This window comes from Sander lucioperca, chromosome 4 (genome assembly GCF_008315115.2).
Source record: "Sander lucioperca isolate FBNREF2018 chromosome 4, SLUC_FBN_1.2, whole genome shotgun sequence".
In the NCBI taxonomy this organism is placed as follows: Eukaryota; Metazoa; Chordata; class Actinopteri; order Perciformes; family Percidae; genus Sander; species Sander lucioperca.
In genome coordinates, this window is record NC_050176.1 from 43,532,253 (window position 1) to 43,557,150 (window position 24,898).

General features: G+C 43.0%; 1 protein-coding gene across 19 annotated transcripts in view; it reads left to right on the forward strand.

Annotated features, from left to right (window-relative positions):
- Nucleotides 1-24,898, forward strand: part of LOC116040463 (nuclear factor 1 X-type-like) — a 120,062-nt gene that overhangs the window by 85,766 nt on the left and 9,398 nt on the right. For 6 of the 19 annotated variants that reach the window (XM_036000207.1, XM_036000213.1, XM_036000215.1 and 3 more), the window contains 8 exons: nucleotides 12,233-12,295; nucleotides 12,635-12,709; nucleotides 12,963-13,086; nucleotides 13,594-13,629; nucleotides 14,027-14,154; nucleotides 15,390-15,464; nucleotides 19,815-19,943; nucleotides 23,106-23,275. In XM_036000207.1, coding sequence (XP_035856100.1) covers nucleotides 12,233-12,295; nucleotides 12,635-12,709; nucleotides 12,963-13,086; nucleotides 13,594-13,629; nucleotides 14,027-14,154; nucleotides 15,390-15,464; nucleotides 19,815-19,943; nucleotides 23,106-23,275 — 800 coding nt within the window. The remainder of the gene's footprint in view (nucleotides 1-12,232; nucleotides 12,296-12,634; nucleotides 12,710-12,962; nucleotides 13,087-13,593; nucleotides 13,630-14,026; nucleotides 14,155-15,389; nucleotides 15,465-19,814; nucleotides 19,944-23,105; nucleotides 23,276-24,898) is intronic. The other 13 variants (XM_036000211.1, XM_036000218.1, XM_036000221.1 and 10 more) reach the window with 7 other exon arrangements.

The following is a 24,898-nucleotide window of genomic DNA, read 5'->3' on the forward strand; positions in this document are numbered from 1 at the left end:
TGGTATTTATGGGCTCACCTGTGTTTGGGTGATGCAGTTACGAATTTCCTGGTTGAATGTTCTGCTTAGAATCCTCCGTTTTATCTGTGCTTGTGACCCTCAGCTGCATCAAAGATGACATCCAAAGAAACATAAGCACATCCTCACAGGGTCACCCATTGGTGATACTGACTACTGGGTTGACTTCAGGCTGGCTGTCGCGCCTGGCTCCAGCTCCCTCACATGACCTCACCCTTTGCCCCTCACCACTCTCTCCATCTGCCCTCACCAGGCCGTACAATGGACAAAGAGTGCCTCGAGTGTGTGTGTGTGTGTGTGTGTGTGTGTGTGTGTGTATGTGTGTGTGTGTGTGTGTGTGTGTGTGTGTGTGTGTGTGTGTGAGAGAGAGAGAATGTGTGTGAACATAACCAAGTGACATGTCATGTCTTTTTTAGCACTCTTTCATCTCTTACATACAGTATATTGTGTGGTTGGAGTGTGTGCACCATGAGCCAGACTTGATAAGATGGCAGTTAAGCTCCTGAGACCTGGCCCTCAAGGGCACAAGTTCACTGTCTCCTCTGCCATTTCCCTGCCAACTCCTCTCCTCTCCCTTGCTTCTTCTCTTCCGCCGCCCTCCCACATTCTTTCTACTTGGTTTTTAAGTCTCAGTCTGCGTAGCAACACTGAGACACCAGTATACGCACCAACACACTGGTACAAATGCACACAACCCCTAACACAAATGTATATTAACATGGCACAAAATGAGTGAACATCAACCCTTGTCAGCCTTGTCAAACTTTACTTTCATTGGCTCATACGATCTGACTTCATGACTGTGATTGGCCAGTGTGTGTCCACATCCCTGTGTATACACACACACACACACACACACACACATTCAAACACACGGTTTGCTCTACTTCCTGCGTTGAGCTGTCTGGCTGGCATCTTCTCCAGCTACAGTGCCAAAGGGTCAAAGGTGACCACTGCTTGGCAGCACTAGCTCCATGTCCTTCCGCTCCTCTGTGTGTGTGTGTGTGTGTGTGTGTGTGTGTGTGTGTGTGTGTGTGTGTGTGTTTGTGTTGTCAACAGGACAGCATGACCTCTTTGATCATGTTGCTCTCCTAGAGTTTTCTCTCTCTATATATACAGTATATACACAATATAATATACACAGCCTTCATATCCTTCACTGTTTTCACTCAACTCGTCTACTTGCCAACAGCTCCTTTCCTCCTCTCCTGCTAGCATCCCTGCTCCTCCTTTTCTTTTGATTCCCCCCCCACCCAGCCCTCTTTCTTTCTGCCTCCCACCATCCCTCTGTCAGCTTGGCACATATTGACAAGATTGAGTCCCTTGGATTGTTCACACTTCCCAGTGAGACACATATTGTGTCAGTGTCCAGCCCACTGAGTGCTGCACTGTATGTGTACAACCCAAAAGGGAGCAACTGTGTCCAACCCCTACTGTATATAACAGTGTGTGTCACTGTGGATACTTTATTGAAATTACATTGTCGCAATTTTTATAATGTATGAGTTCATTCTTATTATATTGAAAAGTCTTTTCCAACAGAAATAATTTAGATTATGACTTGTATGCATTCCCGACAGAACAGTCATTATTTTCAAATGCATTCAAATGGATGGATTCTCTCTTTACTTTCATCATTGCATTTCTCATGAGCAAAGAACTTAAGAGATCCTCTGTAATTGGGTCTCTTGCTTTCCAGTGCAGCATATTCACCCAGCTGACTTATTGACGTATTGTTATGTTCTTAAAGTGGCACATTTGCTCTGAATTTTCATTGAAGTGTTCCTCGGGAGAAAAAGACTTGGCAGCAGGAACAATGTTTGTTATCACTGTTATCTCAGTGGTGCTTTTGGAGGAGTTGGCAACCTTGCTCAGAATCACTTTGTGGGTGTGTGTGTGTGTGTTGAGGATGTTTTCTCACTCTTATCGATGTGTCCTTGGCTGTGCAAGTGCATCAGCCTTATATTAGTATAATTCACTTTCTTTTATGTATCTTGCAAAGAATTGCAAAGCACTTGGGCTATAAACGTGAGGAAAAGAGAACCAGTCTAGGAGGCTTGTAAAAAATAACACTCAAAACAAATGCATAATGTTAAATAGGGAAGGATGTGGGAAGAAAGCAAGTGGTCAAGACATTTTTTATTTAAAAAGATTTAATGATGTGTTGTAACCAGATGAATACAGACAAAGGGAAATATGAAGTATGATACAGGAAGAGAGCGGAATAGAAAGACAGCTCCAGCACTAGAACATGGGAGAGGCTTACCTTAAAGCACCCTTCTGCTGGCCAGACAGGAAGTGTGTGTAACAGCCTCAGCACAAAGACCCACAGTGTGTATCTGGGCCAGCAGGAAGAGGGACTGAGGGAGGAGAAATCCAAGTCTCAACACAGGCCTTCCCTCGCACCCCAGCTCTATATTCAGCTCTGTGCTATACTTTCACTGTGACATTTCCAGCTTTCTTTTTTCAAAGCTGCACTCAACTGCTCTGAAGTCTACTGGTTAACTTTACTCCAACTATCTAAACCCAAAGTAAAGCAATGCTGTACAGTTTAGTCATGGCTTATTTTCATACTCTGCTGACCCCTATACATTCTGTGAGCCTCCCTTGTAATGTATTTTCTCCCTGCTTTCTTTCTGAAAATGTTTCTCATTCTTTTATTGCTGTCCTCTTCTGCTGCAAATATGCATTCTGTCACAGTGATATGTATTTAGTTTTTTTTTAATTTTCTGACCGTGCTCTGTTCTCTTGCAAATCTACATTCCCCCAGCTTACATATCTTTCCTTTGCGCTGCACGTCCTGCCTCTTTGTCTAACAGTGTTCAGCTCCTGATGTTGGAAAGTGTAAGGCATTTTGATTTGAAACACTTTATTTAAACACGATAGTGTGCTCGCTATGTGTTCGATCTTGCTATCTAAGGGCAAAATAAAGAAGGGATAAGCTCCTACTCACATCTCCATAATATCCACGGCTCCATATTTCACTTTGATTTTATTCACATCACATCTCTCCTTTTTCATCTCTTTGTCTCCTTTTTTCTCAGTTTCTGGCCTGCTTCTCACTACAGTCTACAGAGTGAAGTCTGAGCTAGCTAAGAAGCCTGGCCCAAGGCCTTGTTGCTTTATTTGCATTTCACCATGCTCTCTATGTGCCAGGAAAATGCCACCTGGTGGTGATAACCTCCTGCTGCAGCCACCCTGTGTGTGTGTGTGTGTGTGATGTTTGTATCGCCCCCCCCCCTTCTTTCCTCCTTCCTTCTCGCTCCCCAGTGTTCCCCTTCTCTTTCCCTTTCCGGCCTTTGTGCAGCTGTATTTATTTGGGCTGGAGCAGAGCTATGCAGAGACACTGGTCCTTAACGCACTCGGGCCCCCACGGTGGTTGACGTCTTTAAGCTGAGTAGAGATGGAGGTTGACAGGGTAATAATGCTGGTGTCAACACCACTTACAGGACAGTTATATCAGTATCAGCTCAGCAGGGGGACGTTCACACTCTGTTAGGCTGGGTCGTGAACCGTGCTGGGGGCCCCCAGCCTCAGACACACACACATGCAGTACACTCGGGCCTCTGCTAATGAAGCAGCTTAGACGCACATGAATGCAAAATGCTCATACTCATATACAGTAAACACAAATGTATACATATATGCTGAACACATCAAGTCAGCGTAGGTACATGTTCTTTTGAATACATTCACATCATTACATGTTAGTGTTAGTTTTTAGACAAATTCTTTACGCTTTAAAGAGATTTATATATTCATATTTAATCAACTAAGTCAGGCACACTTCATATCAGAGCCTTGTGTGCTTTCTCTCTCTGACACGTGTCAGCTGGAGGAGTACATTTCTGTGTCACAAGTGTGTGTGTGTGTGTGTGTGTGTGTGTGTGTGTGTCGTCTTGTGTCTGTTTAAGTAGGATTTTTGCTCCTCGAGCCCTAGCGGTCCTTCAGGACTTTGAGCGGCTGTCCAAAAGCAAGTCTTGTCAGCATGACTCCATACACAGAATCCAATTTACACTCGACTATCAATATTAATTATGATTCAGAGTTCTGTTGGAGGCCTCTGTTACTGCATTGCATAGCAATGATCACAGTAACCAATGTGATGATAACAGGATTGCCTGTCTAACAAAAGTTACTATTGCCCCACTAAGTGTCTAGCTACCTAAAGGAAATTACAACATACAGAAGCTTGTTTTGCACAGGGCTTTTGAAAGAATTCCAGGTTTGCTTTTATTTTACACTCTGTCTTTTGATACACTTAAGCTTCTTGAGTTCTTACACTTACAACCTTTGTGTGTAAATTTACTTACTGCCACCAAACAGGGAATAACCAGGGTTCCAGATGCATATTCAAGTTTAGTCATACACCAAAATCTTTATAAATACAGATGCTTTGTCACTGTCCTCGGTGTCTGATGTATGGATGTGATGTGCATCAGAATCAAACTTTCCCCTGTCCAGACAAAAATAATTCTTCTAATGCTATTTTATTCTTTACTTCATCTGCAATTATATTTCTTTCAATAGATGTAACCTAGAACAAGCTGACAAGGTCCTAATTACTGGCAATATTAACACAATGCATTGTTTCTGATTTAAGGAAAGCCATGGCACGTGTGGATACTAAGTCTGTGACTCATTTTTAGCTTAATGCATTAAAATGGTAGAGGAGGGCAACATAAATGAAAACAATATGTTAAGCCTTGATAAACTAGCTTTTGGGAGCACCTTGTTAAAGAATAATAATAAAATGAAATTAATTGAATTGTGGGAATTGACTATCAAACCTTTACCGATGTTGATGTCATTGGCACAGACAGCCGAAGTTAGAAGAACCCATTGACAAATCCAACATACAGCAACGAGTTTTACACATATATGTGAAACCAGGCCTGGTTTATAAACACACGTATGACAGTAGATTCAAACATCCTGTACTTCAGTTCATAACTCTCATGGGATGTCATTTCACAACCCTCTGAGTAAGTATTTGACGTACTTTAAATGCCACAAGTGAATGAGTTCACCCTTGATATGCAGAATATATCTTTACTTTTACTTTTAACCCTTTTAACTACATTCTAAACTGCTTTTATGTGCCTTTTTTACCACATAGAGCAATGAAGGACTGAAAATGGTGTAATTGGTATAACTTGAGTTTTCATGCTTTCACTCTTGGAATTTCCCAAAAATTGATTTTCATAGGCCATTGGGTAGGCTAATTTAATATAATCTACCCTGTTTTGGGGATTCTACCTCTGGGCTTACAACCTAATAATTAGCTTAGCTTATATTGTTACAGCTTGGGAATACCCTGGTGACTTTACAAAGCCAATATCTTTGGATAAAGAGAAACAGTTAGGGACCCATTTTTAGGAGGCCCATACTGTTGGGTCCCAACCCAGTGATGGAGAAGCATTACAAAATACTGTGTAGCTGTTTCACACAGGTCCACAGTAAGCTGCACTGATGGAGCCAAGAGGTGATAGTGGGGTGAGGATAAGAGGATGAATGGAGAGAGGGAGGAACAATGGGAAGGAGTGAAGGGGATAAAGAAGAAGGGGGTATATATGGGCATACAGCCAGCCACATACCCCCCATAAAACCTCCACTCAGCACTGCACCCTTTCACTATCACCCACTCCACCCATTCCCTGCAAGTCCATGCACACTCTCTAGACCCATAACCCCCTCCTTTTCCCTCTCCCACTTTCTTTTGCGCCGTTTCCTATCCTCCATGCTCCCAGCCTTGTAATCCCCCACTCCCTCCTCTCTCTGCTCCTCCCTCCATCATCCTCCCTCACTTCTCTTCTCGCCTCTCCTCTTCCCCTCCATCTCTTGTTTTCTTTCCATCCCTCCCCTCATCTCTCAGCATCCCTCTCTCCTGGGTCTTCTTGCTGTGGTGTGGAGCTGTTGGCAGAGCATGGGCGCAGGCGGCACACAGACGGGAGCACAGATGGGCAGCAAGCTGCGCAGGGCGGCCAGGCACACCTGCTCCACACACACACACACACACACACACACACACACACACACACACACACACACACACACACACACACATATACAGAGCCCTACTCTACCACCTCGTCACACAGCCTGCCTAGCTGGCACAGGAACACAAATACACACAGAAACACGTGCATACATACATGCATTCCATACGTGCATGCAAATGTTTGTGCATACACAGATTTGTACATGAATACTATAGTTTATATACTATGCAAACAGTGTTTATTATACACACGTAATACCTAATTTCACCATAGAATGTTTCAGTTTCCGCTGACATTTTTATTCTCTTTTGACTCTTTAAGATTTCACTTCTAAGTAACTTAAAGGTTTTTGCTTCCAACAGAGTAAACACTAGAAAAGGTCACATTCACACTTCTGGTTCACCACATAGGGATCTGGTTAACACTTTTAGGACAAAAGCATTACTACACACATATACACTAAACAGTAGCAATGATAAAGACTTCTTAACACTGAAACAGAAATATACCCTCATATGACACAGACTTAAATAATTAAAGACTAAAATGGAAAAAAATATATATAAATAAAAAAGAAAAATAATAATAAAATAACGTCCAATAAAAGAGCTGAGTGAACATCTGTGTGGGATAGCCAGGGGGATTAGGATGGTTTGGAACATTTTAAGCGCATTAAGGATTAAAAAAAGGTCAGAATGTTTAGCAACATACCGATAAACCTCTTAAGCGAAACCCAATTGGGAGGCTGTACTGCGTTATCCTGTGTTTTGGGGAGGAGGAGAGAGGAGAGGGGGAGAGTCGAGTTGACATTTGTTCCAACAAGGAGGGAAATCTGTGAAACAGTCTGTGCACACACAGTACATGCAGTTACACACACACACACACACATGCATGCACATATGGACACACGCTGGTTTAATGTGGCTACAGTAGATCAGCTCACTTATTGGTTTGTATGTTAATATTTGGAGTGTGCATGCTTGTACTGCACAGACTCACAAATGACCAGCACTGTTTATGCTTCTGTCAAACAGTGGTGTGCCACTGCGGAGCCCACTTTTCATTTTTGACCTTGACTTTTACTCTGGTTTCATCCCATGTTGGTAATCAGTAGTTCTTACATTTCAACACTTGGGAGAAATGTAATTTGTGCATTTTTGTTTTGTCTGTTACTGTAGCCTGTGTGCACCGTTCTTTTAGGGCATGTTTGAATGTGTTTTTTAATCTGGTCTTTTTTTCAGGTGAGCTTTAGTTCACTGCTTTATTCTGCTCTCGCCACACAGAGTGACAGACTGGCTACACTCTCTGACTCTCTATCACAAATCGGTCAACAGTACAATATAACAGGTCACTGAGCCAAAAACTAATCCACAACTGGTAGATGGATGGTGGGTTGGTTGGTTGCTTCCTTTGCAGGATGCGTGGTTTGATAGACAGGGTAACATATTTGGTTGTTTTTTCTGACCCTGGACATCAACAGTGCATCAAGTAATCACAGGGGAAAGAGTAGAGTAGTGAAGAGAATGAATAGAAGATGATGTGGTGGGGCTTGAGAATGAGTAGTTGTGTTGGTTGAGAACAGGGATGGAGGGTACAGCAGTGTATATGTCAAGGCCATGATGACAGGTTGTGTTGATTGTGGTAAGGGTTGTGAGATTTGCCCTGGAGCCTGCAGGGAAATTCTGTAATCAGCAACCAATGACACTAGCCTTCATGAAGCTGCAGCCACAAAGAACCACTACAGTTAGAAAGCAGACTCCAAGACAACCAACCACAGCAAGCCCCGACATATCAACTTACCATATGCTAATGTGTTAGCAAACATTTAGTCATATTTCTTGCTACATGTCAAATTTAGGTCCAATATCAGCACAGGTTTGGTCTGCCAACTCCAACCAAAGTTATCTCGTTCTTTTCATCTTACTGGAACTGGAACTTACTCTCTTCACCAGCTCATTTACTTTGGCTCTACAATACAGAACAAGATTTAGTTGTGAAGAAGCATCACTTTACGGTTGTTGTTTTTTTTGTTTTTTTACTGATCATCTGTTGAAATGTGCGTCTTACTTTTACTTACCTTTGAGAATTCACTTCCTCACTTGCAAGATGTTGCAGGTCGCTGTTTTCACATTAAAAGTACAAATGAGAAATTCAGCACAAAGCAGAATTGTTAGTTAATGAATTGTGTTTAAATTTTTAAATCTGACTTTAATAAGTTGGAGGGGAAAGCTCAGTTTCTGCTAATGACTGTGGCACCCATTGCCCCAACTGCTACATCAAGATTGACTCATAAACTGAACCATGTAGAGTCAATCTTACCAATCCAGTGTCAAGTGGGACTGGGGCTTTGTGTAAAACCAGGTGAAACAGACTGATGTAGATGACATATGTGCCAAATCAGACCCAAATAGAGAAAAGCCTAACGTGATGGTTACAGTGGTTATTCAGTTTCATTTGCAACGATTGTCAAACATAGTTGGTTATCGAAAATTAAGTCAAGCCCTAACAGTCCTACATGTGCTTCTTGTTTGTACTATATGTACATCATTAGGTCAAACTGTGTACGCTCAGTTTTTATCAGTGTAGTTGTTTTTAAAAATCCACTGGTGTGAGGGGGCTACAGGGTAGGCTCAAAGGTTTGAGGTTAGAGATGGGGTTGCTGGAGGTGGAGGGGCATCCAGGGGGGACTGCAGGACTATGATTGGGGTTGATGAAGGGAGGGCTTTGGGGGGCTGCGGTGGGAAGATAAGGGGTTGGATGTGTGAGGAGGCTGGGGAGGGGGGAGAGGGGGTTGAGGCTGCTGTTGTAGGCTGCAGCTGGCAGAGTGGTGATAACCAGCAACCAGACCTCTGTCTTACCTCCCTCTCCCCCTGTCCTCCACACTTCTCTACCCAGCTATATGATGCACTGTTGGACAATGAATGATGTAGTGCTGCGTTGTAAGTACAGTGTTAGTTGGCTTGGGAGCCTGAGCTCAGAAAACTCATAAACCAACATATATCTTTCTGTCTTACGTACTGTGAGAGCTGATGTGGTTAGACCCGTCGAGGCCTCAGGGTGATGTTGAGGACAGCTATCAGTGTCACTGCTACTGCACATATCTGCCTGACAGTCTCTTATCTACAATGAGTCTCAGTTTTCACTCCTTGGTCTTTCACACCTCTGCAACAGCAGAACATGTTGGGGTCATGACAGGCCAACAATATGCCATTTAAGAAACTGTAAGGGGAGGGTTTCCAAATGCTGGGTTTTTCCAAAATGTGATATGTCCATATTGAAATACAGTTGTTCTCTGTTACTCGTAATATATACAGTGCATGATTTCAAAGTAGTAGATACTATTAAGGTATGTAAAGAAAGGTTTCCAAATAAAGATATCAGAAAGATAGCAGCCCCATGCTGTCAATCTGGTATTGTGAGAAGGCCTGAACTTGTTATTTTAGTTTAAAAATATCCTGGCTTAATTTCTGTCCCCTTCATATTGTAGAACTTTGTAAGATTTAGCAGATACTAAAACAGACTCAGGACTGATTTAAGTTTTGCAACCTTCTTCACATTTAAAATAAACATAACTGAGCATCAAGTGCCAAGTGCCACACTTGTTAAGTTGTTTCATCTTAATGCCATTGGTATACATTAAAAGCAATCAACTGATTGTGGGGCTGACATTAATGTAAATATACTAAAATGTAAAAGTTAGATGGCTTCAGCATTGAATTTGTCAATCAGACAAACACAGTCCACTTTTCATAAATGTTGGCAATTAAAGTATTGAAAGATAGTAAATGTAGATATGATAGAGTAATACAAACCTGATAGAAGCAGGCTTGGCTAAAGTCACTTTGTTGAGACTTCTTTACTCTTTTGTGATATTTGTATCTTGAACTTCCATCTGTGATAGTACGTTCCTGTAAAGTCTTGTGAAGGTTTGTGGCTGTAAAGTGTACCCAGCAAAAATCTGTATTGTACATACATACAATAATGTGGCTGTGTATCTACCCAGGGCATGTATGGTGTGAGAAATGGAGTGTTTACAATATTGTAGAGCCCTGTGGTGAAATACTACACAACGGCAAAAGGTCCAGTGAAGTCAGGTTGTTTTTCAACAGCTTTCATTGGCCGCCATATATGTTTACTCTGAGTGTGTACCTCAATGTTTGTCCACGTATGAGTGTGTGTTTGAAAGTGTCTGGGTACGTACGCGGCCTCGTATGTTTGGAGTGAATGCCGTCAGTTAGCTGGAATGTGGCGCTACCGCCAATGCTAAGATGGCTGCCAAGCTCTAAGATGGCTGCCAGGATTACACCCAGCCAGTGAGAGACAGAGAAGAGGAGAGATTCTGCAAGAGAAGAGAGGGGAAAAAGAAGCTCTCTTTCATTTCTGTGCTCTTTCTTTCTTTCATTCTCACTCTCGTCTGTCTCGCCCCTCTCTCTGTGGATAAGCAGTGCTTCGTAGGCAGCGAGACAGGTCTGTTATTGTTTCTGCTCAGTAATCTGTGGCTTAGTGTGGCTGCAAGGCAAGTGCTGCTGGCAGGAGTCTGTGTGCTCTGTTGTCACCTACAGCCTGCAGATAAACACCTCCTTTAGCTAGCTTGCTAGCTAGCTGACAGCCTAGCTAGGCCTGAATGGATGGGCAATAGCATTCGGCCCCCCAGACACATGGTCACCAATATGGAGGAAATACATACAGCGGGTTATTCACACACACACACACACACACACACACACACACACAGAGCATATTTTACAGCCTGGACAAGAATGTCTTTAGACTAACTTTTCTCAGTGCTACTCATGTTACAAAACCTCATATTGCATACTTCTATTTCAGCCTGCAGCTCCTCCAGGTCTAATTGTTGCCCTTTGTTGCCAAGAATTGGCATGTTTGTGTCTGCACCTGTGAGTGCTTTCGTAGACCAGTCATAACAGGTGTGTGTTTATGCAGATTCAAAATGTGTGCATGTGTTTGTGTTGCTCTGCTGTCATTTGATCCCAAGAGGAAGAGTTTTGCCTCAACTTTAACATAATCCCAGCCAGACTGGCATGGTCAGCTTTTTCTGTGTGTGTGTGTGTGTGTGTGTGTGTGTGTGTGTGTGTGTGTGTGTGTGTGTGTCCATGTAAGGATTACAACATGTTATGCAGTTTTGGCAATTTCTTCGCAGTGTTATCGCTTTTTGCTCGCAGGTTTCTCTATAGAGCTCCCCCTACAGCTTCGGAATAGATATTTGGCAACACTGTGTAAAACCTCACTCGGTCAGTCTGCCGTTTCCTCTTTTTCTGTTCCTCCGACAATGCTTTCCTAGCTTTCTGCTTCTTTTTTGCCTGCTCAGCCATGACGATAGTGTGAAAAACTCCATCGCTACCTTGTTCTTGCTAGCTGGTTCCTGGATGGGGGCGTGTATATGTGCAGTGTCTAAAGCAATTTGTTACATGGCGAGACCTGATATCACGCGATACTTCCTGACACTGAGGCCGGCGGCTCGCCAGCCAAAAGTTACAAGGGTGGTTTTTCCGCTCACAGGCGACATCCATTCAACCCGAAAAAAAGTCATATAACCATTCCAATGACTCCAAAGCTGTTCAGTTAAGGTAAATTAAGCTAAAAAAAACTGCATAGTTCCCCTTTAAAGTATGAAACAGAAAAAAAGAAAGAAACAGCTTGAGAGAGAGGGTTGTGTGGGTGTGTGTTTGTGTGTTTGTGTGTGTGTGTGTGTGTGTGTGTGTGTGTGTGTGTGTGTGTGTGTGTGTGTGTGTGTGTGTGTGTGTGTGTGTAAGGTGCTCTGTTTACGCAGACTAAATCCCTACCAGCAAGAAGGTATTAAATGGGATTAGGGCAAGGGATATGATTGCGTGGTTAGATACTAAATGGCATAGCAGCACACTGTAGATCATTGCACCTTAAGTCAGGAGGGACAGTGGGAGATGGGAGAGAACATTCTTAGATACAAGACTGTCACACAAAAATGTGTGAATTCACACACACATACACTCACAAGATGTATACCATACCCCAGCACATACTTCAAGTCCCTCTTATTCCCTCTCACACCTCAAATATCCTGGTCTTGGCAGCATGGATACATTACATAGCTATGATTCACTTACAATTGTACACTTACCAGTATGTTTTTGATTACTTTTTTTAGCATACAAACCAGATCCTAACCATTTGTCTTTCTCTACTCTCCCCTCCCTGTCCCTGTTTCTGTGCAGAATCTGGACAATCAGACAGCTCCAGCCAACAGGGGGACACAGACATCAAACCACCGCCCAATGGTAGGTATACACACACACACACACACACACACACACACACACACACACACACACACACACAGATCCATGTCCAAACACTGTCAAATCAGCATACTAGAATTGATTCCATCATGCTTATCAGTCTTAACGTATTCCAATTATGGATCCAATTAGCAAACACACTCACACAGATGTTGATCCACAAACATAGTTGCAGATGGTCGCCCTCTCAAAGGGATGTGATTTTCAGGGCTTCTTCCAATTTTTTCCATGAATTCCATACATTTCTGATGTGTTGTTATTTTTCTCTAAAGCTTTTGTGTCTGTATGTAAGTCCTGATCATATCCTTTTCTGTACAGGGCACCTGAGTTTCCAGGACTGCTTCGTCACCTCAGGGGTGTGGAACGTGGCAGAGCTGGTCAGAGTGTCACAGAGTAAGTAGTAAAAATGATACGGAGAGAGGCAGCAGAAAAACTATTACAATACCCACAGTATGATTTGTGGCTTTGTTTCCTGATTGACAAAACAACACTATTTTGAAAATATTCTTATACTGAAGGAATCCAGTTCAATCCAGTGTATTCCTTTTAAGTGGATGTTACTGGATATTCTGGAATATAATTACATATCATCTTAACTCATTCTTGCTCTCCTTGCCCCTCTTTCTATTATTTTTCTCCCTGTTAGCACCTGTAGCCACGGCGTCAGGTCCTAACTTCTCGCTGGCTGACCTGGACAGCAGTCCCAGCTACTACAACATCAACCAGGTGGCTCTGGGGCGACGCTCCCTCACCTCCCCTCCTTCCACCAGGTACACAGTCCGGACTATGATTTCACACAGACAACAGTAGTGTACGGGTGTTAGGAGATGTATGTTGCTTAAGAAACACCAGTGACCATTATAAAAGTCCAGCTGTCTGCCATTAGAGGAGTCTCTTGTGGCTGAAGCCACCATGTGGCAGTAGCAGTGCTACCTTGCTATGTGATCTGCTGTGAAGCCAAGTGCAGACTGAAGTGTGAAATCACAGTAATATCTGCCAACAGTATAGCGCTTCGTATCGCAAAGATGACTTTACTGGCACGTAAAGTACCCCATTTCATTGAGGTTTCTTGCTAAAAATGGCATTTAGTACTACAGTCCATTCCCAGTCTTGGAATCAGTCTTGTCTTAAACCTCATATATATGTTTGTGTGTCTCCCTGTTAGCTGCCCTCCTCTTTATGAATGTGTGATGGCTTTTTCTGCTATTTCCCCATTTGTGTCTTTCTTAACATTTCTCTTTCTCTCTTCTTACCTCTGTCATCTGCTGTCACTTTAGGTCTGAGGTGGAGTTGTACGCAAACCTTCCACGGAGGTAGTTATAAACACCTACAAAGACACAAACTAATGGGACACAATCACAGAACCACACACATAGAGAGAGATATTCTAACTGTGCGGCTGTCTGTGCTTCCTAACTTTTCTTTCCATTTTCTTCTTTTTCATTTGTAGTTTTGACATTTCTTGTGCTTTGTCTGTTCTGCTCCAAGACTTTGCGACTTTGTTTCCCCTACGATGCAAAACATGAAGCCTCTTAAAGCCCGTTAAAGTGCTTATCTAAATGATTACTTTCAAGTTGTCAGTTCTGCAAGGTATTTTATCCTTAATCCCTACATTCCTTGTCATTAGAAAAAAAATCATGGCTCCTCTCCCCCTCTCTTTCTGCCTTCCACCTCTCCTTCACTCTCCAAACCTCCTCCCCATGGCCTCAGCTCCACCAAGAGGAAGTCATTAGACGACAGTGAGCTGGAGAGCCCCACAGATGATGTTTTCTACCCTGGACGCTCGCCTGCTGCCAGCTCCTCCCAGTCCAGTGCGTGGCCCAACGACATGGATGCAGGTACCCCCTATCCCACGCCCACCTGTCACCCACTAGGCAAGCATCATGAAACATTTTCACACTCCTGCTTGACCCTCACCAAAGTTCAACCTATGCCTCCATCTGACTTTGTCTCTTCTCCACACTCCCTACCTCAATTGAAAAAACCTGCCTTCACTCTGGTGATTAACACATCCCTCAATATCCCTCAAACTCTCCCACTCACCCACCAACCACCTTTCTTAAGGCCCTCTACCTCAGTACACCTTAGAGACACAGCAATACCCAAGACTGCAGCTCCTGAATACCAAAGAGAGATTAAAAACTGATACTTTGTTTAAAAACATGAGGAGTGCTCTATTTATCTAATATTGAAAGGGGTGACCGAGATTGACCATGGCCTATTGGTCACAGTGTCTAGCGATATAAAGCAAAAGCACTAGTAGCACAAGTATTTTAAACATGTAATACCCTGCCATATATTTACACATGTAAACCATGTAGACTTGAAATAGAAATGCTTTCCTCAGATTTGTCTCTGACAGACATATGAATACCTGCCAAAATAAAGGCGACTAAGAAAAACAATGAAAGGCCAGGTTTAGGTCTCGTCAAGAAAAATTATAATTGACAATAAAATCGTTACACAGTCATCAATTTCACTATGTGGTGAGGCTTTTTTACACTGATTTGAATAGTCTCTTCCTTTGTTGTTTAGTCAATGGGTTTAAACACATCAACATGTTTTAAATTATAGTCTGGGCCATTTTTTGGTCAACATTTCAACACCATCACTATAACCCCAGACAATTGAATTTATCATGGATAAATGGTGTTATATGCTATCCACCAAATAGCTCCAGACATCGGGAATATAAATGCCAAGATGCATCAAGGATGAAACAACAGCTTACAGCAGCCTGTATTTAGGCTTTATGTCGGTGGTTCCATTGTTTTGGCAGTAACCACTACCTCTGGGATTCAGCTTTGGACATTGCCCTCTTTATTCTACCTCCGTAGTAATCCATATCTCATCCCTCCAACAACCCAATAACTCCACGAAGGAAACCCTCTCTTGTTCACCTCCTCACTCCAAAATCTCAAGGCTTCATATTTACTCATCCTCATCTTAAAGCCCTAATCCCACATACAGTTTACCTGATGTTGTGTCAATTATCAGTCATTCACTACCTCCATCTGTCTCTCTCTCACTCTCCCCCTATCTCATTGTTAACAATACCCTTCTCCACTTTCAGTGCAGCACCATTTGGCGAGTGTGCAGGAGAGGAAGATAAAACATGAAAACGATGGCGTGCAGTTTCCTTACCATGGTTAGAACAACATTGATTACACTCATATATTTGCTATTTATTAGCCTATGTAGCTCAGTCATTCCTCTGTATGTGTGTATATGTACATACAGTGGATGTACATATATATATATATATATATATATTATATACTGTATGTGTGTGTGTTTATATGTGAGTTGTATGATGTCTGTGGTAAGGACAATGGTAGTGTACCCAAACATTTTGGTAATGTTTAGTTGTTATCAAATTGATTTCATTGCTGCTGATCAAAATGTAAATTAGTTCACATAACATTCCTTGTGACGTACAGCAGGATTGTCAAGGATTATCCCGCTCAGGCTTTACTTTCTGTGTGAAACATAAGGCTACACTTGGCTCACCTAAGATCCCTGGCTATATGTCTCTGAAGTCATGTCAGTCCTCCCAGTGGCACTTGAATTGACAGATGTCAGCAGGCTAACACTGACAACACCAGCAGGCATATTCACATGCTGTGCCCATTCTGCCTCACTTGCACACACATGCACAGTGACTCACTCATAAACCTACAGACCGTCCCACACATGCACAAACGTAAACTAACCACAGAGCCCCCCCACACACACACACACACACACACACACACACACGTTGACTTACACACTTATGCAGACTTTCACACATTGAAACACATGCTTATCGTATTCCCCACCCTTGCAGGTGTTCAGGTGCCTGCCTTGCCTCCATCCCTCTGTCGTTCCATCCCTCCCTTGCTTCAAATCCCTCATTAAGACGCTTACCGTCTGTGGATCAGAGGTGTAAAACCCTTCCTCCTGCTCCATAGCTCTCCCTTCAAACCTCCATCCCTGTCTCCCTTCTGTCTAATTGAAAACATGTACAGCAGGAGGGACCCTGGGGAGGGAGAAAACATGTCAGAGGAAAGAAGGAGGAGAGAGAAGCAGAAAGCAGGCAAGTGGGAGGTGAGACAGGGAAGAGAGGAGACGTTGGTGTACTCAAATGGTGATAGCTAATGAGAGAGAAGGGTTATCAGGATGTGAACTAGAGCCAAAAGCCCTGGTTAGGTTTTGCCCCAGTCTACTCTCACTCGAGCCTCAGCGGCTGCTCTCCTGCTCCCGCTCCACTTAGCTGTAAATGTAATTAAGAGGCTGCTCATCAGAGCCACAACAGAGGCTGCTGCACGCCTTAGCGCACCCGAGCATCACCTCCCATCTTTTTCCTGTCTCTCACTCTCTCTCTCTCCCTTACTCTCCATAATGCACCACACACAACAGTGTACACCTCCTAATGAGTTTGGCAAATAGAGGTGTGGAATAGTGTGCAAATCTGGACCCTTTACCCAATTAATTTACAAAATCCTAGTGAAAAATTTGGAAACCAAAAGTGTTTGTAATTATGTGCTGTTTTTTTTTTGTGTGTTTGTTCGGAAATAGTTAACAGTAGCTAGCACAAAACATAGTCCACACTCGAGAAACCAAGGCAAGGAGAGTTGGAGGTATGGGAGAGCAAGAATGGAGGGAGTAGAGAATGTGTGATTTTGGTACGGTGTGTATCCAATTTTCCAAAGGATCCCACCTGCCACAGGCAAAGCTCATCTGGGAATTCCTGTCCAGGTGGGGGGTATGTAAACAAGCAAGCACAAACACATACACACAAACACACACAAACACAAACAAACCAAGGGGCTTCTTAAAAAAACAAAACAAAAAACACACACACAGGTGTACCTCGCCGTCTGTCCACAGCACCATCTACTCCCCCTGACTCCCTCCGTAACCAACAGAGCACACACAACCAGCAACAAACACACACACACACACACACACACACACACACACACATGTATGAAGATGCATTTATACATATAAATCACACAAACAGAATTACATTCAGAAATACACATGCTAGATTTGTGCACACATATCACAAAGCCCACACAGACAGACACACACACACACACACACACACACACACACACAGCTGAAGCATGGTCCCAGATGGTGTTTCTGCGAGTGTGTAGCCTTGGGATCCGTGAGGATGCTGGAGACATCTGCTCCACAGGGGCTAGAAGGGGAGGGGGGTGTGGGGGGGGGGTAGTGGAGGCAAATGAAACAACCATGATTTCATATTAGTTCCAAATGATTGTGAAATTTTTCTGAGACACCAGAGACTTGTTGTGGTGGGGGCCTTTCTTGGTGAGTTAAATGTTACAGGCCCGTAGAGGGATATGGCTGGATGTACATATGTGGTTTAAATCACTGGGGAGAGGAGACATCCCTGACTTTCCTTCACTTGTTTAAACCACTATCCTGTCTTTCCCAGCTGTGTGTGTGTGTGTGTGTGTGTGTGTGTGTGTGTGTGTGTGTGTGTGTGTGTGTGTGTGTGTGTGTGTGTGTGTGTGTGTGTGTGTGTGCGTGCGTGCGTGTGCGTGTGCGTGTGCGTGCATGCTTCAGAGGCGCATCTGGTGGCAGGCCTGTTAGTGCAAAGAGACAGAAGGGTCATCATGGGAGTGCTTGATTGGTTGCCAGTGAAAAACTAAGGCTTGCCAGAAGAGGAAACAGTGCAGTTGTGGCACATACACACACAAACCAGATCAGACCGTTGCACAGTCTCTGAAGCACCGAAATACTATCTTTCACATTCCCCTGGTGACAGTGACAGTGCTATAACGTCCTATATTTACAGATGTCAGTCTTCATCTGATCTTCTTTGTGTTTCCTGGCTCCGATTTCTATACTTCAAATTCACTTTATACTTCCAAATATACAAGCACACAACTACCTCTCTGAAACCATGACTGTTTATTCTACAGTATAAGGTTCTGATCTTCCCCAGCTCTCTCCCCTCCAGTGCCTATCCTTGTTTAAGTCTCTGCAGACTGCTCTTATTTCCAGTTTGCTCCCACCAGTTTGACAGTATCATAGCAATCACTGCTAACTATTGGTGTCAGAAGTGGGATCAGGGTTGTCTTCATGCTTGGAATCTGTCTGACAGTACAATACGCCCACAGACTCCCGCTACAGTGGGGGGAAAGAAATATATGTCTGCTAAAGACATAAATGGTTCACACATATTCACTCCCACCTGCTTGAGACTTAACTCTTTCACACAAGGAAGGAAGGTTTTACACGCCCCCACACTCCCATATACTTTCACACATCTCCAGCTGGAGAACTGAGCAGGAATCATATTTAATGCCTTGTTTGATGCGGAGGGGCCACAGAAATAGACTACAAAACAAGAGTCTAAAAAAAGTTTACAAAGAGAACATTATCAAATCACTCACTTGTTAGAAAGATTAGAGGAAAACTTAATGGAAAAGAAATGTGCATGTTTCGTCATTTAAATGTGGCTGTGTTGTAACGGTTGTTTTTTGTGCAGACGCGTGCTTGTGCTTTCGAGTGTGTTCAGATGTTGAGTGTGTGAGTGTGTGTGAGCAAGAGATAATAACCATATTTAACATCTTATGACATTCCAATTTCATACATGTCGTCAGAGCAACGCATTAAAAAACAAGACGCTGCTGCATTTTTCACAGGTTCTGCTTTGCTGTCTCGCTCCCTTACATATTTTCATGTCTCCCACGTTCTTCTCGCCTCTCTTTCTCTCTCTCTCTATCCCTCTGACTCCTCTCTCTGTCCGTCTGCTTGTCTTTCGCACTCAGCAGCTGCCGTGTCCATACTGTACAGTGTGTGCTATTTCTGAATGAAGCCTTCTTCTCGTGCAGCCATCCTGTGAGCTTCACTGAAGCCAGACCACAACTAGCTGACTGTGGCTGTATGGTGGCCATGCTCATACACAGAGAAAGCCTGGAGTTGGCACCTGACAGAGAGAGAGAGAGAAACAGAGAGAAAGAGATGAGAAAAACATAGACAGTGGCACAATAGAGGTTATTATAGCTACAGATGTGCTTTGGCTCCAAAACAAAGACCAGCTTCAGATTGGCTTTTGCTATTTTCCCCCTTTTTCCTTTGAAGACATACACTTAGGATATGAAATATTGCTCAGCCTTTATTATATGACTATAAAGCTGGGAGTAAGGAATCCTACAGTATATCTCTGAATAACTTATTACAACATAGAGTCCTCTGGTCTGGACTTATTAAAACTAACAGAAGTTAATGGCATACAGCCAAAATGACAGGGAGCAATGCACTGTCATCAACCAATGAGGAAATTAAATAATCTAATCAGAAAATCATGATTGTTTAAGTCCCCTTAAATAAAAATCAAATTGATTGATTTGATTGATTTTTTTTTTTTTAGTGTAGCCAATTAAAGAAGCAACATTTTGTTGATTAAAACCACCTCTCTCTTTTCCTCCCTCTTCCCCCCCACTTTTTTTGTTGATCCCATTTTTTTTTTTGCCAGGACTGTCCTCGCCTGGTTCACTTAAGAAGCCGGGGAAGTTTGATTTCAACGCCCTGACTTCCCAGACGAGGTCCCCCCGCATGGCGTTCACACACCACCCGCTGCCTGTGCTGGCAGGAGTGAGACCAGGTGAGAGCCCTGCCATGAACCCAACAACCCCAATTCCCCTTTTATAATCTGAAAAAGAGAGAGAAGGAAAGGGAGTGTCAAACGTGATCCTAGATTGCCATATTTACACCTCAAAAATTCCTCTGGAAACAATCAATTCTACAATCGTGTGCCTGTAAATGAAAATCCTAAACGTACTTGCTGAGAAAACAAAATAAAATAAAATCCTACAGTTGCAACTGCTGAGAAGCAATATGCCCGCAGAGTTTCACCTGTTCAGTGTTACTGCTATCATCATGGCTTGGCATAAATTTCTCTCTCTCTCTTTCAACCTCTTTCCATCCATCCATTTTTTACCATCATCTTTGTGCCTTTGTGTTTTAATGTTGTCATTGCATGGTACCATGGCTGCATCCATGCCTTTGTGACTGATTTGCCTCACATCAAACTGCTTTATGCATCCATTGTAATGTTTTTGTTCAGTTCTTGCATTTAAACTGACAAAGCTGTTTATTCTCATGTAAGGAACTTGACCGGGTGTGTTAACTTACCAAATGGAGCTATCAGCACACTATATAATTTAATTTATGTTGTAATAAGACCCAACACTTATACTGCATGTACAGTACATAAGATCATAAATATCTTAGAAATATCTACCTCTTTATTGTCTGAAGAGCTGCAATACCATGTAAATAATCTTTAACACACACTGAAATGAAAATATAAAAACTTATCATCATATGCGGGGGGGGGGGGGGTTTACATTCAGACGCACCATAACAGTTGCATTTTTGTTCTTTAAAAGATGTGTGTGGTTTGAGAATGTAGACCAAATAGAGATTTGAAAAGGTAAAGGAAGAAATAATGAAGTTGCACAGATGTACAGTAGACTGTAGTGAATAGGATTCTTAATGTATCATCCAGTGTTTCCAAGGTCTTGTTTCATTAGAGGCACTAAGGGCAAGTTGTCCTCATAAGAGATTTTTGGTCCTATAGGATAATCAACATGGTTTCTCCATCTCCAGTCAGAGAATTCCCAAAGTCTCCAGGATCTCCAGTTTGCCAACAAGTCCCTGTAGGCTGGTTTCACTTTCAAAGGAATACATACTGTATGTCCTCCTCTCTCTATCTCTCCCTCTCATTCAGTTTGTCTCTCAAAGGGATGATTTGGTCCACAGCCAAACCAGACCTACCATGTAAAGGTCATTTGGACTCATTGCCCTCCATGTTGAAACGTATTGAATTTTACTTGCGGAGCTCCCCACAGTATATTTAGAAAATATAGTCCAGACCGGATCTTGCATCATTAAGCCATGTTGTTTATCTGCACAGAGCAGTCCTATACCCTCTGCAGAGTCCAAATTTTGCGTTTAAATTGATTTCTAAAATTTGCTCCTCTCTTTTTTGAGCAAGTTGAAGAGGTGTGAGGGACTGGCTCAAGTTTCTTTGTTCCCCAGCTAACTTCTCACACTCTCCAAACTGTGTGTATAGACTGTTGGCTAAGAGGTTTTGATGTAATAGAGAAGTTGTAATGAGACAGTGTTTAGAGATTTTGTATGGGTGCATTAGTGCACGTACACAGAGATACACATGCGTGCATGTGTAAATTTACACTCTTGCGGAGGACTCTCTGTGCTAAAATGGCTGCCATCCAAATGGAATGTCCCTCAGAGGCCTTGGTTCTATAAAGAGACTGGAGGATGATGGGAGGGAGGGAGGACAGGAGAGAGCGATGAAAAGAGAAATGGGGGTAGACAGAGAGGGGGAAGAAGCAGTTAGCAATCGAGGCGTGCCTTGGATGGACTGGAGCTGTTAGCTCTTGTTGTATAGGTCTAGTGAGTGTGAGTGTTCAGGGGTAAGGACTGGATGGTTTATGTCCTGTTTTTGGCTTCGAACTGGCATGGAGAGCTGCCAGATTGACTGTTGTCTGATTATTCTAGTCTGGAGAGTCTGCCATTGTGACACCAATATACGTACAAAGACACATGAAAGCTGCAACAGACATAGCAACACATTCATACAGACAGGCTACAAAAATACATGCAAACCATGACACAGACACAAAATGCATGTGCACACACAAAAATATGGGGACACCAAAACACTGACACACTTTGTGAGTGCATTATACACAAGAGATAGTAGGTGACAGACAAAGTCACAGATGATGGTTTCGCCAGGCTCCCCTCACCTAGCAGCTTGCCTCTTTAGCTTGGTGTGCCAAATTGCCAAAGCCATAGAATCTCAGCAGACAAGACAGACAGTGGAGTGTGTTGATGTGTGGCTGGCTGGCTGGCTGACTAATGTCTCCGGGAGTTTTGTGGTCAGTTGGGAGCAGAGGGGAGATTCTCTCTCAAGTTTCAAACTACTGGGCAAAACCACACAACAAGGATATGCTGCTGATTGATTACACATCACCAACAAGTAATAAAACAAAAGTGGAAAAACCGAGTGTGTGTGTGGGGCTCTGTCATACTCATGACATACTGTGTGTGTGTGTGTGTGTGTGTGTGTGTGTGTGTGTGTGTGTGTGTGTGTGTGTGTGTGCGTGCGTGTGTGCGTGCGTGCGTGCGTGCGTGCGTGCGTGCGTGCGTGCGTGCGTGCGTGTGTGCGTGTGTGCGTGCGTGCGTGCGTGCGTGCGTGCGTGCGTGAGAAATGGAGAGGGAGCCAGAGGCAGAAAATATTGTAACACACTCAAGCATGTATGGGACTGTGAAAGTGTGTGTGTGTAGTGATGCCAGGCTTACCAGAGGTACAGAAAAATCTAGTTGGCTGATTTATAAAATGAATGGGACCAGATGTTGCCCAATAGCCAGGGATAATGCCAGTCATTTGTAAGCAGAAACAGCTCCAGTCAGTCCATTACAAAAGAATGTCACAGCTATTTTCGGTGTTATGACAATAATAAGCCTAAGCGGTAACCTGGTCTTTGCTGCCAGCTGTGTTGGTTCTCAGTTAAAATATATGCATGTCTTGTATACTGTCATAGGTGTGCATGTTAGTGTAATATAGTGTTTTTGTATGCTTAACGTCTTTTCTGTGTTTTAATAGAAAAACAATAGAATGACCTGAACCTCATTGTATGTTTCCCACTTTTGGTCTCTCGTCTATCTTCTCCTCACGTTCCTCTTCCTCCTCTCCTATTCCTGTTTCCTATCCCCCTTTCACTTTTCTCCTCAGGGAGTCCCCGTGCCTCAGCCTCAGCCCTGCATTTCCCCTCCTCCTCTATCATCCAGCAGTCCAGCCCGTACTTCACCCACCCCACCATACGCTACCATCACCACCAGGACCCGCTTAAGGAGTTTGTGCAGTTTGTGTGCACCGACGGCACAGGACAGCCCAGCACGCAGGTAAGTGCTCTGTGGGTTCAGCAGAGGAAGCTGATAGGATAGTGGAATGGTCTGCAGTGCAAACGTTGACAAGCGTGGCAAGGCACGGTTACAATTAAAAACATTTGTTAAAGACAATATATATATATATAAAAAAAAAAATAGAAAAAGACAGGCATAAAATACAAGAATAAAAGTTACAGTGCAGTGTAAGAAATGAACTGAGAGATTAGAAGTCAGTTTATTTTTGTGAAATTTACTGAAGAACATGCAGAATGAAAGAGAGCAAGAATACAAGAAATCATTAGCATCTTAATTGTATACGTAATGACTGCTCCATCATTTCATATCTTATTTGTTATACAACCAGGTCACGTAAGCCGAGACCTGTGAATAGAGCAATCTTTATGAAGTGAAGCAACTTCACCAGGGCAGAGGAAATTGGTTTTAGGGCAAATCCGTCAACAGGAGGCAGCCAGATGTGCTTAAACAGAAGATAAAAACTCAGCTGCAGAAAACTAAGGGGAAAGAAGCCATACCACATTTGACTCATGATAGGTTCAACGTATCATACAACACCTTCTCTCACAGTTAGGCAGGAGAAAATCTTACCTGTCAGTTATGTTCAGGTTGAGGGAGAAAGAAAATATCAGGAAAAAGCCCTTTTAGGCACACAGGACATATAGGGCAGGTATGCTCTGAACGAGAGTGGTGGTGGATTTACAATATAAGTAATGCTGCAAACTTGGGAGAGACTGGCATAGGGTGTGTAAACAGATCTAAATTAGCACTGTTTGGAAAATAAGCTATCCGTGGAAGGAATTCATAGCAGATATTTAAGACTCCTTATTATGATTCATTCAGTCATTTAACAAGCCCTTATTGACCCGCTGTCATTGTAAGTGTTGTTCCTTTACTCTAAAAATGCTGTTCTCCCAAGGAGCACATCTTTCCCAGTCTCTTTCTCTGCATAATGCATGTTGGAAGATCAAGTTATATATAAACAAAATATTGTAAGTAACATGCTATGAAGAACTTCCATGTGTCAGATGAAGCCATGGATGCTTGTGGATGAGGAGGAAACTAACTGCGGAAGCTAACTGGGGCACAGAGGAGGAGGGGGTGTTTCCTGGGACACAGTTGGGCCTTTTTAAGGTGTCGTGGGCAATTCAGTGAAACATCAGTGCAGGAATGTGACCCCTTGATAACCCCAATGACATATTCAATTACTCATCCTGAAAGCTAGAATTATTTTGACACACATTCACTAAGGTGCAGGGCGCTGGTAGTACTGTAAACCTTTACTGTAAACTTGGCCTTCTGAGCAACTTTGAAACCACATATCAAGCCCTTTCCATGTCCTATTGTCCTTTCTTCTCATTACTTCACACACTAAAGACACAGTATAATTCCTGAAACTGCCCATACACATACACTGTGCACAGACACTCGCGCGCACACACAGACACCCTTTTCTCATTGCTGATTTCCCCTTCTTTTTTAAATTCTTACATTGCACTATGATAACTTTCCTTGTGGACAGATCCATTTTTCTTTTCCCCATGTGTGTTGACAATGTTCATCACTTTTCCACATCTTATTTACCTCACGGTTTTTGGCCAGACTGTCTGATATTTGTGTTTG